The sequence below is a fragment of the Pelophylax lessonae genome, assembly GCF_965119305.1.
Source record: "Pelophylax lessonae genome assembly, chromosome: 1".
Taxonomy (NCBI): domain Eukaryota; kingdom Metazoa; phylum Chordata; class Amphibia; order Anura; family Ranidae; genus Pelophylax; species Pelophylax lessonae.
The window spans coordinates 595,038,559-595,057,860 of NC_138768.1; the positions used below are offsets into that span (position 1 = coordinate 595,038,559).

Consider the following 19,302-nt stretch of genomic DNA (forward strand, 5'->3'; position numbering starts at 1 on the left):
AGAGAGCATTAGCATCATGGGAACTGTAGTTCCAAAACATCTGGAGTGCCAAGGTTTGCCATCACTGGCCTAGGCTATAATAAAATAGCCAATACCATGAAACTGAGCAGCAGCACGGTGGCCAAGACCATATAGCAGGTTAACAGAAGAGGTTCCACTCAGAACAGACCTCGCCATGGTCGACCAAAGGAGTTGAGTGCACATGTTCAGCGTCATATCCAGAGGTTGTCTTTGGAAAATAGACATATGAGTGCTGCCAGCATTGCTGCAGAGGTTTAAGGGATGGGGGGGTCAGCCTGTCAGTGATCAGACCATATGCCGCACACAGCATCAAATTGGTCTGCATGGCTGTCGTCCCAGAAGGAAGCCACTTCTAAAGATGATGCACAAGAAAGTAGACTAAGGACATGGGATAACTGGAACCATGGCCTGTGGTCTGATGAGACCAAGATAAACTTATTTGGTTCAGATGTTGTCAAGCGTGTGGCAGCAACCAGGTGAGGAGTACAAAGACAAGTGTGTCTTGCCTACAGTCAAGCATGGTGGTGGGAGTTTCATGGTGTGGGGCTGCATGAGTGCTGCTGGCACTGGGGAGCTACAGTTCATTGAGGGAACCATGAATGCCAACATGTACTGTGACATACTGAAGCATGATTCTCTCCCTTCGGAGACTGGGCCTCAGGGCCATATTCCAACATAATGACCCCAAACACACCTCCAAGACGACCACTGCCTTGCTAAAGAGAGGGTGAAGGGGATTGACTGGCTAAGCATGTCTCCAGACCTAAACCCTATTGAGCATCTGTGGGGCATCCTCAAACAGAAGGTGAAGGAGCGTATGTTCTCTAACAGTTGAAGGGGGGGGGGGGTTTCTTTTGTACACAAGTAGTAGGTGTTGCCACCGTCCCTAGTAAGTATATGTTGGGGTTTTATTGGTGCCTCAAACCAAATATGAATGGGACTTTACGGGCAAGTAGGGGGGGGGGGGTATATGTAATGAAGGTTATACAACATAAATGCTCAATTAGGCAGTAAAGAATATAGTGTTCAAAAAAAGTAAATATAGATTTATTTACATATATATAATTCCAAGTATTATAAGTACCGTAAAAGGTGAATAATGTGCTTGGGTTAAAGGCCCAAGTGTGAGGAAGTAAAAAAGAGGTTGATTCTGAAGAGAATCAGTGACAATAGTGCAAAAGTGACATGTTCTAGAGGAATTTGTGGGGTTGTTTTCCCATAGATATTAAAGGGATATTGTTCCCCGCAAGAGGGTCCTCAATGTTCGCTGACGCGTTTCGGCTCGTGGGCCTTTTTCAAAGCGTTAAAAAGGTCACTCTATGCTTGTTCTATAAAAGAGGAGTATATACCTTCAGTATTGTTATCAAAGGTAAATACACATAATTTTGTATATAAAGGTAATTGTGTTTCACGTACATGGGTGCTGCTGGCATTGACTGCATATGGCTCCCCTGTCCTTTTTTGTAGTCATATCGAGATCATGTTCTGCGTGCAGCCTAGGATGGTGGTAGATAATGAAATAATTGTATATATATGTTGAAATATATAAATTTAGATTAGTATATTGTGTTCATTGTAGGCATTGTATATATAGCCCCCTATCCCCACTCTTGTTTCTATGGTGGGAAACAATCATATATGGGATTCTAATTTAATAAATTTAATAATTTTTTCCTACTTTTTCCTCATTGATTTAAGGTCCTCAAACTCCCCTTAAGATAATATCCCAATTCTGTGCTGCTTGCCTGCATCCGACCCTGCCGAGCATGGCCTCGGGGGGACCCTGGAGTGTCCGGGCATTGGGATTGCTCCCTCTCGACCCATAGAGCCCCTGAAGTGGGATTAAATGTTGTTTGCTTTAAAAAATGCATATACTCTGTCTAATTACATCATCATGTATTATTTTGCTTACTGTATAATCAATCCAATTATATATACCCTGTTACTCTCATGTTATTTGTATTATCACTGATTCTCTTCAGAATCAACCTCTTTTTTACTTCCTCACACTTGGGCCTTTAACCCAAGCACATTATTCACCTTTTACGGTACTTATAATACTTGGAATTATATATATGTAAATAAATCTATATTTACTTTTTTTGAACACTATTTTCTTTACTGCCTAATTGAGCATTTATGTTGTATAACCTTCATTACATATACCCCCCCCCCCCTACTTGCCCGTAAAGTCCCATTCATATTTGGTTTGAGGCACCAATAAAACCCCAACGTATGTTCTCTAACATCCACCAGCTCCGTGATGTCGTCATGGAGGAGTTGAAGAGGACTCAAGTGGCAACCTGTGAAGCTCTGGTGAACTCCATGCCCAAGGGGGTTAAGGCAGTGCTGGAAAATAATGGTGGCCACACAAAATATTGACATTTTGGGCCCAATTTGGACATTTTGACTTAGGGGTGTACTCGCTTTTGTTGCCAGTGGTTTAGACATTAATGGCTGTGTGTTGAGTTATTTTGAGGGGACAGCAAATTTACACTGTTTATACAAGCTGTATACTTACTACTTTACATTGTAGCAAAGTGTAATTTCTTCAGTGTTGTCACTGTGTACTCACTTTTGTGATATACTGTGTATATCCACACATGTATACACACATATACACACACACACACACACACACACACACACACACACACACACACACACACTTTATTGTCAAAAGTATTGGAACGCTTCCCTTTACACACACATGAACTTTATTGGCATCCCAGTCTTTTTTCATAGGGTTCAATATTGAGTTTGCCCACCTTCTGCATCTATAACAGCTTCAACTCTTCTGAGAAGGCTGTTGTCCACAAGGTTTAGGAGTGTGTCTATGGGAATGTTTGACCATTCTTCAAGAAGCACCTTTGTGAGGTCAGACACTGATGTAGGACAGAAGGCCTGGCTCGCAGTTTCCACGTTAATTCATCCCAAAGGTGTTCTATCAGGTTGAGGTCAGGTCTCTGTGCAGGCGAGTCAAGTTCCTCCACCCCAAACTTGCTCATCCATATCCTTATGGACTTTGCTTTGTTCACTTGTGTGCAGTCATGTTGGAACAGGAGGGGGCCATCCCCAAACTGTTCCCACAAAGCATGAAATTGTCCAAAATGCCTTGGTATGCTGATGCCTTAAGAGTTCCCTTCACTGGAACTAAGGGGCCAAGCCGGACCTCTGATAAAAAAAAACAAAAAAAAAAACACCACACCATAATTCCCCCCTCCACCTAATGATTTGGACCAGTGCACAAGCAAGGTCCATAAAGACATGGATGAGCAAGTTTGGGGTGGAGGAACTTTACTGGCCTGCATAGAGTCCTGACCTCAACCCAATAGAACACCTTTGGGATAAATTAGAGCGGAGACTGCGAGCCAGGCCTTCTCCTCCTACATCATTGTCTGACTCCACAAATGTGCTTTTGGAAGAATGGTCAAACATTCCCCATAGACACATTCCTAAACCATGTGGACAGCTTTTCCTGGAAGAGTTGAAGCTGTTATAGCTGCAAAGGTCAAGTTAACTCAATATTGAACCCTACGGATTAAGACTGGAATGCCATTAAAGTTCATGTGCGTGTAAAGGTAGGCATCCCAATACTTTTGGTAATATATCTACATGGAGATCGGCTTTAAAATATTCTCCATTAGATACAAACGACTTACTGCCAGATACTATAAGGATTATAGCACACCGAGTAATTAGACACTCCCAGTAGAAGAGGGCTAAGACATGTCATGGCGGGATAGAGAGGGAGCTGTGGCTGTCCTTGGTAATTAACTGCAATGGTATAAAGGCATTTTCAAATTTGCTTATGGAAAGGAAAACTGCTTGCCATACTTGATTTATCTGTGCTTTTACCTGTAATTGTTAAGTTGGTGACAAGACCTTTTTATGATACATGCAGACAACCAGTTTACACTTGCATTCATGGGGACAGTAAAAATAGACGTGGTTGAGCCATGGTTTGACTGCCCCCATTAAATTACACAGCAAACGGGAAGGGGTTGTACACATACTGAGGCTGTGATGGTTTGTGCTGCAGCAAATATTACACCCCCTGTTGTATTTTGGTAAACAGTAGGGCCGTTGAATTCAACCCATTCAAGTGAATAGGGCTGCTTCAACCTGCAACTGCGCTTGCCGTGAGGTGGTGCAGGCTTTTCAGGGTTAAAACAGCCGCCTGACAACCGCTCCTGGAAAAGCATTCCACTGTAGATTGCTTCTGAGAGGGACAGCAAGGGCTGCCACAGGTGTAAGCAAGCTTCTAAGGGGCATATTTTAGAAGTTGCGAATGTCATCCCCTTAATTTAAAACACATGCACCATCAGAAATAATCTACTAAACTGTGGATTGTAGCCTGGACCCTGTGGTTAGTCTTGTCCTTATATTACCTCCTAAAGCCAAAACCTCAGCGTCATTTTTTAATAACTCTGGGGAATTACCGTATTTATCGGCGTATAACACGCACCTAAATTTTAGGAGAGACATTTCAGGAAAAAAGCTGAAATTTAAAATAGCTTTGAACTCAGAACATTTTTTTTTAATCAAATGCAGTCTCACCAGTGCCCATGAATGCAGCCTCACCAGCGCAGTGCCCACGAATGCAGCCTCACCAGCGCAGTGCCCATAAATGCAGCCTCACCAGCGCAGTGCCCATAAATGCAGCCTCGCCAGTGCAGTGTCCATAAATGCAGCCTCGCTAGCGAAGTACCCATAAATGCAGCCTCATCAGCGCAGTGCCCACGAATGCAGCCTCATCAGCGCAGTGCCCACGAATGCAGCCTCACCAGCGCAGTGCCCACGAATGCAGCCTCACCAGCGCAGTGCCCACAAATGCAGCCTCATCAGCGCAGTGCCCACGAATGCAGCCTCATCAGCGCAGTGCCCACGAATGCAGCTTCACCAGCGCAGTGCCCATAAATGCAGCCTTGCCAGCGCAGTGCCCATAAATGCAGCCTTGCCAGCGCAGTGCCCATAAATGCAGCCTCATCAGCGCAGTGCCCAGGAATGCAGCCTCATCAGCGCAGTGCCCACGAATGCAGCCTCATCAGCGCAGTGCCCACGAATGCAGCCTCACCAGCGCAGTGCCCACGAATGCAGCCTCGCCAGCGCAGTGCCCATAAATGCAGCTTCGCCAGCGCAGTGCCCATAAATGCAGCCTTGCCAGCGCAGTGCCCATAAATGCAGCCTGGCCAGCGCAGTGCCCATAAATGCAGCCTCGCCAGTGCAGTGTCCTAAATGCAGCCTCGCCAGCGCCAGTGACACTATCCAAATCAATTTGAAAAAAGGCCAGAAAGCAGCGCCGAGAGGTAGAAGGGGGCGGGTCAGGCTGAGGAGAAGGGAGGACGAACTATCGCTGTCATCGGAAGTCCCGGTGCCTATGATAGATGTCACACGTCTCGGCATAGGAGTTCCGATGACAGCTCATCCTTCCTTCTCCTCTCGGCCAGGCCCACCCCCTTCTACCTCTCGGCGCTGCTTCCTGGCCTTTTTTTTATATCGGCGTATAACACGCACTGTTGCTTTTTCCTCCATATTGCGTGTTATACGCCAATAAATATGGTACTTAAGCTTCCTGCACCATTATCATGTCTCAGGATACTATTGAAACTGTCGTGCACAACATTAACAGAGGGGATAGAACTATTTCAGGTCTATCTGCACCACACTCGGGGTACCGCTAGGAAGATCGCTGGATCCTGGTAGAGGGGTTACTTACCTTGCCCCCGGGATCCAGCGATGTATCTCGGCGGTGTGCGGCGGCGGATCTTCCTCCTGATGCTCTGTGTGCCCCGGCTTCCGTCTCCTGCGTCGTGACGTTCGCAGGGGGGTGGAACCGGCGGCAAATTCAAATGTAAAACACACTGATACATTGCAAAATAAAATAAATTCACATTAGTGTGCCCCCCAGTGCCCTTTCCTGCAGTTTTACTGTACTTTTTATGTATATACAGTATATGTGTGTATATATATATATATATATATATAATTTTATGATTTTGTGTTTCAAACTTTATCATACCCTAGATGTTAAAAAGAAGAACGCACAGTAATAAAAAAAATCATATGTAAATAGTTTGTTTGGGCTGCTCATTCTTAAGAATTACATGCAAAATAATGGTACCGCTTTCAGCACCTAAAATCCGAAAGAATCATACCGCCAGGGAGGTTAAAGTGGAACTTCACCCTCTCAATCAACATTGACTATTTTTAATCTTCATATTGTTAGCATTACTAAATGGATAGGAAGGTATATTATATTTACTTGCTTTACCTTTTTTTTTTTTTTTTACATTTCTTTTCTTGGTTTCCATGCCTAGGCAAATGATGTCATACATCCCAGCAGTCTTCAGGAAGGGAGGGAGGGTTTTCAGCTCAGCCTATGTCTGAGCCAAGGGCAGATGAATTCCAGGAAGTAAATGATAGATGAATCATCTGCCCTTACTCAAGATGGCCACTGCCAGAGTTGCCAGCGGTGTCTTTCAAAACTATTTTTTCAGCAAAATAGAGGATGGAGGCACGGATGGATGGGGGAGTTTGCTTTGAACATTAAAAATGAATTAAAAAGCATTTTTGGTTTGTGGTGCTCAGATGCTGTGCAGCCCCACATTAACTGTGTGCTCTTTTCTCACCATACATATTTAACCATTTCTATATATTTGATAGCACCAGTTAGGATATTACAGAAATACTTTAATTTTTAACAGCGCGCCTTACTTTTTCCCGAATTTTAGGCCACTGTGGTAGCACTGCAAGCCCTAACTCAATACAAAACCGATGTTGCCACTGATGCAGATATAAATTTAAGTGTACAACTTGCTGTTGAAGGAAGAGCAGACCTTCTGGAATATACTATTCAAAACAAGGACGCATATTTGGAAAGAACAAATAAGGTGGGTGCTACATGATGCTGCCTTGGAATTCAACAGTCATGTATATTTTTGGTGAATTTTTAGTGGGGGCCTATCATTGATACAAGGGGGTAGAGCTTTACAAAAGAGTCCATGATACCTACAGTCCTGTCTATGTGTGAGTTTTTTAATTTTTTTTTTTTATGTAATAGAAAAAAAAAAAGCATTTGCCTGTACTAGTAACGTTAGGACAGGGTCACAAACCTTTAAAAATACAATTTTGCAAAAATTCCTACTGCCCTCCTCTTTCCCCAACAATTGAGATTCAACATGTACCACATAGGTCAGACAAATGAATCAGAACCAACAGAACGGAGTATGCAGCTACTTTATATTTAATTCTTTGCCTATGTTCTAGTTTAACCTGATACCGTGACTGCTTCCCCAGGTTAGGGTTGCTCCTCTTGCAGTTTCCCATGGAGCCACCATTTAATGAAGGGACTAAAGCTGTTTCTCCCTATGCTATGTGCATCAGTAGAAACACACAGCCCTGTAGCCTAGGATGTCAAGGGACTTTCCTCCTCCTCCTTACTTCTCCAAATTAACATACTCTTTTGTGACTGCACTGTCCACTGTAAACTCTTTTTTGTGAAGACTGGAAGTTCAGGGAAGCAGCAGGGAGAGAGAAGCAGCCAGCAGCATTGAAAGTTGTAAACTGCAAGTAGTACAAATAGTTTCCTGGGGAATAAATATTTTATTGTGCTTACCTAAAAATGCTAGGGAGATTGAATACTACTTTAGGCTCCATGCACACTGGCTTATAAATCGCTGCTGCTACAGGAGTATTGTGTTTTGCCTGTAGAAGCAGCTCAATGTTATCCTATGTGTCCAGGCACATTATGATGACTACAGGCACATTTTGAGCTCAGCATTTAGAGGCAGGAAAAAACCCTACTGGTTTGTGTTTTTGATTGGAGCTTTCTGGCAGAAAAAATGCTAAACTCTCCTAAACTGTGTACATAAACCACTATACTGTATATGAGAGTTTATTTCTGCCAAGGAAACTGACGTTTTTTTTTTTTTTTTTTTTTTTTTTAAAGAGGTTGTAAACTCGAATAAAATTTTTTTTTTTTTCTTACACCCTGCAAAAGAAAGACATAATGAGCTAGTATGCATCGCATATTAGCTCATTATGCAATACTTACCTCAGAACGAGCCCCCGCCGTGCCGCTCACTCACCTCTATGACGGGCGACATGTCTAGTCGCCCGTCTTCCGGGATCGCGGCATCCGGCCATCTGATTGGCCGGAGCCGCGGTGACGTCACTCCCGCACACGTGCGCGGGAGCCGACAGTCACGGCACGGGGCTCTGAAGGAACGGCACGATCGGCCGTTCCTTCAGAGCACATGCGCCAGTGACGTCACTGGCGACATGTAAGGTAAATATCTCCTAAACGGTACATGTTTAGGAGATATTTACAGTACCTATAGGTAAGCCTTATCATAGGCTTGCCTATAGGTACAAGTTGTAGAGGAGGGTTTACTTCCTCTTTAACTACAGGGTGCATGGAGCCTTAAAGTGGTGTTAAAAGAAGTTTTTTTTTACCTTTAAAGTAGAACTATAGGCAAATGTTTTTATTTTTTTTATTTTGCATATTGCACAGGGGGGGGGGGTGGGGGTTATAACCCCTGTCAGATTTTATTTTCCAATCTGTGTCCCATTGTTGAAATTACCCTTTACTTCCTGTCCCATAGCCAAACAGGAAGTGAGAGCGGATTGGGCGGGTGTGGAAAGTGAGGTCCCCCAAGGTTCTGTCCTCGGGCCAATCCTGTTTAATTTATTCATAAACGATCTAAAGGAGGGGATATCTAGCGCAATCTCTGTATTTGCCGATGATACTAAACTAAGCATGCCGATATCTTCTATGCAGGATGTGGAAACCTTACAAGCGGACCTGAACAAAATAATGGGGTGGGCAACTACATGGCAGATGAGGTTTAATGTTGAAAAATGTAAAGTAATGCACTTGGGGCGTCAGAAACATGAAAGCAAGCTACTCACTGGGGGGGGGGGGACCTCTGGGGGAGTCTAGGATGGAAAAGGACCTAGGGGTACTGGTAGACAACAGGCTTGGCAGTGGCATGCAATGCCAAGCCGCTGCAAGCAAAGCCAACAGAATACTGGGATGTATAAAAAGGGGATTCACTCCAGAAATAAAGAGATTATTCTCCCTCTCTACAAGACTCTGGTCCGGCCACATCTGGAGTATGCTGTCCAGTTCTGGACACCGGTCCTCAGGAAGGATGTGCTGGAACTGGAAAGAGTCCAGAGAAGGGCAACAAAAATAATTAGTGGAATGCAGAACATCAGCTATGAGGAAAGACTCTGGGCACTGGGCTAATTCTCTCTTGAAAAGAGATGCTTGAGGGGGGATATGATACCAATGTACAAATACTGTACTGGTGATGACCCTAGCATAAGGAACAAACTTTTCAGAGTAAGGGAATACAATAAGACACGTGGCCACTCACTAAAACTAGAGGAAAAATGGTTTAACCTAAAAATACGTAAGGGGTTATTTACTGTCAGAGCAGTAAGGATGTGGAATTCTCTTCCACAAGCAGTGGCATCAGCAGGGATCATCGATAGTTTCAAAAAACTATTAGATGGGCACCTTAAATACCACAACATAAAGGGGTATACAATGTACGTTTAACATCAAATCACACACACACATCATAGGTTGAACTGGATGGACTTATTTCTTTTTTCAACCTCACAAACTATGTAACTATGAGAGGAACTTCCTGAAAATGAAGAGAATTCCTTGGGGGACCCCCAGGTCATCAGAACAAGTGTCCGCATTGAAAGATTTCCCCTCTATTACTTTTTTGGGGACAACCCAAAATTTGGGATTTTCTTTTACTTTCACTTTCAATGATAATGGTAAAAAGGAAAAAAAGAGAGGGGGAATCTCTTTAACGGGGGCACAGACAACAATAAAAACTGACAACATGCATTCTAATCCCTGTCCACTCTATCCAAAGCTAAAAAGTTTTGCCTTTAGTTATACTTTAATGCTTTCTATATATTAAGGTAAAAAACCTGCATGCAGCCCCTTCCAGCCCCCCTTATACTAACCTGAGCCTGATCTTGATCCAGCGATGTGCCAGAGAGCAGCAGCTCTCTCTGCTCTATCAAAAATGTTATAACAGTTTGTTACATGTTTTATGACAGTAACCTGAGTTTTCATATTTTATTTAAAATCAAAAGAGTTTATTGTACTTGCCTACGTAAACTAAACTTGCCTACAACTAAAACTAAAACAATTCAGATGACTAAAATACGACAAAAACGAAAATGGCATTTTAGTCATAAGGGACGTAGATGAAAAAGGCGCTGGTGATCTTTTATATTTACTGGAATAAAACTTGTTCAGGGTAGCAAGTGTATTAAATATGTGTTAAAAGTGCTTGTTAGTGAATTATTATAATTAAAGGTATTAGATATATTTTAAAGTGCACAACTCAAATTTAAAAAATATTTCTGTTGCTTATTGATAAATAAATATATGTATAAATAATTATATATAAATAAATAGATGAATATATATATTGTACATGCAACAAGTAAATCACTTATATAAATATATAATATTCCGTGCAACAAGCAAATAAAAGTGCTTAATAGTGCGTGCATAAAAAACTCATCAAATATAAGCAACTAAATTCATGCTCTCCAGTGAAAAAATATTAATTGTATAACAAATTCGTGCAAAAAATATGCTCCTTAAAGTGCTTCAGGTGGTGGGGTGTGACACACGTGGCCTCTTACCAGCTTCCAATGAGTCACAATGACTCCCAACGCCTGTGATCCCTTTAATTGGGTGGATCAGACCTCTCCTCGATATCTTTTGGGATGGATATCTGCTCCTACATTAGGATATCCATCCCAAAAGATATCGATATATTATATATTTATATAAGTGATTTACTTGTTGCATGTACAATATATATATTCATCTATTTATTTATATATAATTATTTATACATATATTTATTTATCAATAAGCAACAGAAATATTTTTTAAATTTGAGTTGTGCACTTTAAAATATATCTAATACCTTTAATTATAATAATTCACTAACAAGCACTTTTAACACATATTTAATACACTTGCTACCCTGAACAAGTTTTATTCCAGTAAATATAAAAGATCACCAGCGCCTTTTTCATCTACGTCCCATATTTCATATTGTTTTTACAATTAAAAGGGCAGCAGGTTCAGACATATCTTTAAAAAGGGCCAGGCGCCTTCCTTTAATTTGCTATTGATTTTAGTCATAAGACTATAAATAAAACTAAATTGAAAATTGACATAATCAAAATGAACACACCTCTGCTGGCCATTTCTAAATCGGCAACACAATTCCATCCAGAGTCAGTAATAATAGCACATTAAAGTTTAAACATGTATTGCACCACCGCATAAGCATAAGTAAGGGGCATCTACTAAGCTGCTGAAAACTAAAAAATTAAGAAAAAGGCTTTTCTTATATTGTTCCTAATATTTAATGTTGGTAATATATTCAGGTAATGTGCAATGACATTACAGCCCGTGGAGTTTAAAATACAAAAAACCCAAAAAACTGTAAAGTTGCACTCTTTGTTTATGAAACTTGTTTTTTTTTTTTTTATAAATTTATATTGGCTAAGCCCCCGTTCACACTGGGGCGACCTGTGAGGCGACCTGGTCGCCTCACAGGTCGCCTCCCATAGGGAAGCTGCGGACCCGTTCTGATAGGAGCGACACAAGTCGCTCCGACTCAGAAAAAGGGTCCGGAGCTTCTTTGGGGCGACCAGGAGGCGACCGCCATAGACTTCAATGTTACGAAGTCCGTGGCGGCCGCTCCGAGGTCGCGGCGCGCTGCTCGCACCGCGACCTCGGAGGTCGCGGTGCAAAGTAGCGTCGCCCCAGTGTGAACGGGGGCTCAATCTGTGTCTGTAGTGCGTGTTCAAACCTTATAACAACATATTATTAGATTTTTACTCCAGGAGTATACAACTTATTTGGAAATGCTAGAGAAATGTTTAAATAATGCATTACAATTACCCTAAACCTATTCGATTTGTAGTTGACTAAAATGTATGAGATTTTAGTCGACTAAAATGTATTGGAGATGACTAAAACACGACTAAAACTAAAATCGCATTTCAGTCAAAAGACTAAAATACGACTAAAACTAAAATGGCATTTTAGTCAAAAGACTATGACTAAAACGAAATCGAAATTTGCTGCCAAAATTAACACTGATTACAGCTAATATACACACAGTTAATTGTCCTCCTGGATTAAACGTGACAAAATGCCATATCTTGCCTTGTTTTTTAAATGTTACCTGTGTAATTGAGGCTGCATTCACATGTCAGCGTATTGATCGCGGGCAGAATCGCCGCGATTACGCCCGCAATCCGGAAATCATTGCAAATCGCGGGACGCATGTGTGTTGCCCGTGATTTGCAATAGCATCCCAAACACTGTGCGATGTTGCCGCGATTTCCGCCTGCCGAATCGCCGTAACATCGCTCAAAAAAAAATTGCAGGACGCATTACGCTCCAAAGAAGCTCTTGTACTTTTTCGGGCGTAATGCGTCCCCTCGATTTTTTTTTCCCCGATGTTACTGCGATTCGGCAGGTGGAAATCGCGGCAACATCGCACAGCATTTGGGGTGCTATTGCAAATCACGGGCAACGCACGTGCGTCCCACGATTTGCAATGATTTCCGAATCGCGGGCGGAAACGCAACGATTCTGCCCGCGATCAATACGCTGACATGTGAATGCAGCCTTACCTTCTTCTTGTTGTATATGCAATATTTGTATACCTTGTATCTTCTTTATACCTTGAAAAACTTGTTTGGAATAAAAAAAAAAAAACAAAGGGGTTGATTTACTAAAGGCAAATAGGATGTGTGCTTTGCAAGTGCAGCTGCACTCTGCAAGGGTATTAGCACTAGAGATTTAGTAAATGAGGTGAAGCTTGGAAAGATAAAAAAAACAGCATTTTTTGCTTGTACATGATTGGATGATGGAAGTCAGCAGAGCTTCCCCTCATTTACTAAACTCTGGAGCAAATTCCCTTGCAGAGTGAACTACACCTGGAAAGTGCACATTTTATTTTCCATTAGTAAATCAACCCCATAGCATTAGAAACATGGTATCTATTAAAGAGGAAGTAAACTATGCCCAATTTTTTTTATTTTTTTTTTTTAAAACCACTTTTGGACCGGAAGATTTTACCTCCTTAACGACCAGGCCATTTTTTGTGATACAGCACTTTAAGTGACAACTGTGCGATTGTGCAACGCTGTATCCAAATAAAACTGATGTCCTTTTTTCCCACAAATAAAGTTTTCTTTGGTATTTGATCACCTCTGCGTTTATTTTTTTTTTTTTTCGCTATAAACATAAAGAGCGACAATTCTGTAAAAAATCCAACGTTTTTTAAAACCCATCCCAATAAGTATATATTGATTGGTTTGCGCAAAATCATGGCGTCTACAAACTAGGGGATAGATTTATGGCATTTTTATTTATTTAATTATTTTTTTACTGGTCATGGCCGCAATCAGCTTTTTTTTTAGTGGGACTGCGACATTGCGGTGGACAGATCGGACCCCTAACTGACACTTTGAAACTTTTGAGAGGACCAGTGACATTACTACAGTAATCAGTGCTAAAAATATGCACTGTTACTGTACTCATTACACTGGCATGAAGGGGTTAACACTAGGGGCGATCAAAGGATTAAGTGTGTCCCTAGTGGGTGCTTTCTAACTGTGAGGGGGATGGACTCACTAGATGAACATAGAGATCTGTGTTCCTGAATAGCAGGAACACAGGAGGCCTGTGTTTATCTGTGACAGAACGGTAGTCTGCCTTGTTTACATAGGCAGACCGCTGTTCTGTCTCTATGGGGAGCGATTGTAGGTGGCCGGAGGACATTGCGTCTGCCAAACCCGCTGATTGGCTACCCCTCTGGCCAATCAGTGCCCACACCGCCGGAGCCCCCCCCCCCCCCAGCTATTGCACGAAATGACGTACAGGTACATCGTTTCGCCTAATAGAGCTGACCTGCCGCAGTAACTGTGCGGCGGCTAGTCGGCAAGAGGGTTAAACCCTGCAAAGTAAAGACATAATGGGCTAGTATGCATAACATATTAGCACATGAAATACTTTCCTTAGAAGGAAGCCCTGAACTGCCGCGCTGTCAGCTCTGACAGATGCTTCCATCTTCCCCTGGACTTCCTTCTGGGTTCACATCTTCTGGCCGTCTGATTGGCCATGCCTCGATGATGTCACTCCTGCGCATGTGCACGGGGAATCACGGACCTCTGAAGGGACTGCAAGGGTATACCGTCCCTTCAGAACGCATGTGCCGGTGACCTTACCGGCTGCATGAAGTGAGAATATCTCCTAAACCGTGAAGGTTTAGAAGGTATTCATAGTACCTACAGGAAAGCCTGATTATAGGCTTTCCTGTAGGTACAGGCCTGCAGAGTGGATTTACATCCTCTTTAAATCTTATCAGGTAAACCATTATTAATGCAGATGATCATGTGACAAAGTAGGAGCCATATCTTGCTGCTTCACAGGGAAAAATCATACTGTGAGTTAAGCTAGACAAAGAATAAGCCTACTGTCCATGGTATATTTGGACAGATATATGGATAAGTACCATAGATAAATAACATATTTTCTCGGGTGTGAGGCATGAAGTAATGTTTAATTTGTTTCAGATTCCAGCAAACAAAGATCTCACTTTTACCATATCAGGACGTGGAGAGTGTACTGTAACGGTAAGCTCCCATTTTGAGTTGATGATGCAAGGCGTTCCTTTTTTATATAATTTTCACAGCTCTTTTGACATTATAAAGCACAAAAACATTTCACAACCCCATATTTAAAGCGGATTATATATAAATGTTTCTCGAATTCATTAGGGGAAAGATTATTTCAAGCTATTTTGACATGGTATACACTTTTCATATTACCTAGTACCTGTGCACTTTATTTTGCATTTGCTCTCATACTCTGATTCCTCCTGTATTGAATTGTATTGTAACTGTACTGTCTGCCCTCATGTTGTAAAGCTCTGCGCAAACTGTTGGCGCAATATAAATCCTGTATATTAAATAACAATATGAATACTATATACAGTACCGGTATGTTATCCCAGCCTAGTTTTCTAGTAGTTATATTGTAATTCCCTGGCATCACAAGTGTAAATCTTCCAATCTCAGAATCCTGTTTCTCTGTTACCCCTCTGTATACCATTCACTACATATTAGCAGACTTGTATAAAGTACTCGAAATTTCTACTTGAGTAAAAGTACAAGTGCTCGATCAAAAAGTGACTTGAGTAGAAGTGGAAGTGCTCGCAGAAAAAGTTACTTAACCACTTAAGCCCCGGAAGATTTTACCCCCATTCCGACCAGGGGGTATTTTGCGATTCGGCACTGCGTGAATTTAACGGACAATTGCGCGGTCGTGCGACGCTGTACCTAAACGAATTTGGCGTCCTTTTTTTCCCACAAACAGAGCTTTCTTTTGGTGGTATTTGATCACCTGTGCGATTTTTTGATCACGCGCTATAAACAAAAAAAGCGCGTCAATTTTGCAAAAATAGCAATATTTTTCACATTTTTTTATATGAAATTCCCCAAAAAAAAAATTTAAAAATCAAAATTTTTTTACTTTTTCGGCCAATTTGTTTTATGCTACCTATGTTTGGTAAAAAAAATCGCAAAAAGCGTATTTTGATTGGTTTGCGCAAAAGTTATCGCGTTTACTAACAAAGGGAAAGATTTCTGTCATTTTTGTTGTTTTTTTTTTTAACGTGTAATGGCGGCGATCTGCGATTTTTTTTGCGGTACTGCGACATTGGGGCGGACAGATCGGACCCTTGACTGACATTTTTGACACTTTTGGGGTTACCAGTGACATTTCTACAGTAATCAGTGCTATATATATGCACTGTTACTGTAAAAATACACTGGTAGTGAAGGGGTTAACTTTATTTGGGAGGGAGGGGCTGTGTGTATCCCTAGGGGCGTGCTTTCTACTGTGATTGGCTGGGGCTTGAGCTGTATGGACACTGATCAACGGATCTACATACTAGATCCGAGTGATCAGTATCCTAACAGCAAGGAGAATGACAGGTGGCTTGTTTACACAAGCTGCCTGACATTCTCCCTCTCCCCCGCCGATCGCCGAGTGACCGGCGGACATCGGGTCCGCCGGTCACACGCGCGGGGGGGGTCCGTGACCACGCGGGAGCGCGCCTCCGGGGGCGCGCGCTCGCTCCCTAGACCCTCACTAGCTAGTGACGTAGCCCTACGTCACTTTGCCTGTGAGGGGCTGACTGCCGACGTAGATCGGGGTTAGGCAGTCGGCAAGTGGTTTAGTAGAAGTACCAAAGTATTCAACATTTTTTTTACTTAAGTATTGCAAGTAGTTTTTTCAAAAAATTTGCTACTTAAGTACTAAAAGTAAAAGTACCAGTAGTTGTGAAAAAAAAATTCTACTCAAGTACTGAAAGTAAAAGTACAAGTACTGTGTTATGTAGTTATTAAAGAAAGAAGTCAAAAGTTTGAACATCATATTGTTTTTTATTATTTCAAATGATTTATTCAAATGATTAACCTGTGTTTGTTAGTAGTTTCTTGATGCACTTTAAGCACTGTAGCACCATTTATTTGTTTGTTTCATATTTTCTTTTTATTGGAAAGATTTGGTATAGCAGCTTTTATTATACACAGCCTTTATTTTCGTATGCGCTGATTTACAAATTACATTATACACATTTTTTTGAGCTTTATGCAACCTGCCATCTACTGTTCTGGCAGTGGTAATTTTTTTTAAAGTAACGAGTAACTATGCAGCACAAAAAAAAATATCGGAGTAGAAGTATCGAAATCATCGAAAAAATGTAGTGAAGTAAAAGTAGAAGTAGGAGAAAAAAATTCTACTCTAGGAAAGTACAGATACCGCATTTCGGTACTTAAGTACAGTACTTAAGTAGTTCTACTTCGTTACTATACATCTCTGCATATTAGTCATAAATGAAGAATTTGCTGTTAAACAGGGGTTACATTACAGCTTTGGCCTACAGTTGATACCAGCCACGAAGCCCAAAGTAACAATTGTTTTTTGATGTTTGAGATTTACTTTACCAAACTTATATATTTGTTAATATGGTGTACATGTTGTGTAATATATGTTCCAGTACATGGGTATAATGTTAATTATTGTAAAGTTGATTTTAGTAGTAAAATGCATATGAATATCTTATGAAGCCCAAATAACGAGCAAGCCATAAAATGATTGCAATGTATGACTTTAGTACTGGTGTTCATTTCTTTTTTTTTTTATTTGTGTTTTAGGTAATGACGGTTTATTATGCTTTGCTAACTTCTGAAAAGAAATGTAATGGATTTATTCTTCAAGCAGATGTGATAGCAGATGGTAAGTCTGGAATATATACAGTTAGGTCCATACTAGATATATTTGGACACAGGCACAATTTTAATTTTTTTCAGGTATTTACCAAAACATATTCCGGCTATAGTTATATAATGGATATGGACTGAAGGTGCACACTCTCAGGTTTAATTTGAGGGTATCTACATCCAAATCAAAGGAAAGGTTTAGGAATTACAGCTCTTAAGAATAGCCACCCCCCCCCCTTTTCACTGGACCAAAAGTAATTGGACATTTGAATCAAAAGCTGTTTCATGGCCAGGTGTGGGCTACTCCTTCATTATTTCTTCATCAATTAAGCAAGTAAAAGGTCTGGAATTTAACCTAAAGGCCCGTATACACGATAAGAAAATCGTAAGTAAAAATGTTGTCAGATGAACAATTTGCCGATTTTCAGATCGTTAGTATAGTGCTTTCAACAGTCAACTCCGAATTTTCGGGTGACAAAAACGATGTGCAGGCTTTTCTTTATTGTACCTGAACACAACGTGTGATTTATGTTTGCTTAGTACAGTTTTCCTTTGAAAAAAATCGTAAGAGCAAGACTAGGCATGCTTGGAAACTAAAGAATACATACAAAACAATCCAACACATGACATCACTTCTGAAGTTGAATTCTGTCGTACGAGAATTTTCGTATGAAAGTAACCTCTTCACTTTTGATAAGAGACTAGCATGCAACAAAAAACAAATGGGTCCGATAATCTGATCGTGTGTACGAGGCTTAAGTGTGGTATTTGCATTTGGAATCTATTGCTGTGAACCTTCATCATGTGTTCAAAGGAGCTGTCCATGCAAGGCTTTAAAAACTAAACAAATCCATCAGAGAGATAGCAGCAACATTAGGAGTGGCCAAATCAACGGTTTGGTACATTTAGAGGAAAGAAGAACACACTGGAGAGCTCAGCAACCTAAAAAGGCCTGGACGTCCATGGTACACAACAGTGGTGGATGATAGCAGGATCCTATTTATAGTAAAGAAAAACCCATTCACAACATCCAGACAAGTAAAGGACACTCTCCAGGAGGCGGGCTTATCGTTGTCAAAGTCTGCATACAAGAGAAGATTTCACGAGAGCAAATACAGAGGGTTCACCACAAGGTGTAAACTATTCATAAGCCTGAAGAATAGAAAAGCCAGATTAGACTTTGCCAAAAAACATCAAAAAAGCCAGACCAGTTCTGGAAAAGCATTCTTTGCACGGATGAAACTAAGATTAATCTGTACCAGAATGATGGGAAGAAAAAATGTGGGGAGGCTTGCAACAGCTCATGATCCAAACACGGTGGAGGCAGTGTGATGGCATGAATGCATGGCTTCCAGTGGCACTGGGTCATTGGTGTTTATTGATGATGTGACAGAAGACAGAAGCAGCCGGATGAATCCTGCAATGTTTAGAGATATACTGTCAGCCCAGATTCAGCCAAATGCAGCAAAGTTGATTGGATGGCGCTTCACAGTACAAATGGACAATGATCCAACACACACTGCAAAAGCATAGCACTTGTTCAAAATTGAAAACTCATAAATAGTTTGAACAAATAAATACAAAGTGCTAAAAAAAACTGTAAAGAAAGTGCTGAATGCAATGGTAGAAAAGTGCTAAAATTAATATATATATAAATATATATATAAAAGTGCCAAAGAATTCATAAAATTAGAGTTTCGAAAAATCGTAAATCATTTAAACAAATAAATACAAGTGCTAAAAGTGCTGTAAAGAAAGTGCTGAATGCAATGATAAAAAAGTGCTAAAATAAATATATATAAATATATATAAAAGTTTTTAAAATACCTTACCGTATATATTTGAGTATAAGCCGACTTTTTCAGCATGTTTTTTTATGCTGAAAAAGCCCCTCTTGGCTTATACTTGAGTCACGGT

At 41.0% G+C, this 19,302-nt stretch overlaps 1 protein-coding gene across 1 annotated transcript in view; it reads left to right on the top strand.

The window, feature by feature from the left end:
• Positions 1–19,302, top strand: part of LOC309555844 (complement C3-like) — a 362,933-nt gene that overhangs the window by 276,724 nt on the left and 66,907 nt on the right. Inside the window, exons 30-32 of the mRNA XM_082258010.1 lie at positions 6,756–6,914; positions 14,674–14,733; positions 17,320–17,401. Of these exons, the coding sequence (XP_082114136.1) occupies positions 6,756–6,914; positions 14,674–14,733; positions 17,320–17,401 (301 nt within the window). The remainder of the gene's footprint in view (positions 1–6,755; positions 6,915–14,673; positions 14,734–17,319; positions 17,402–19,302) is intronic.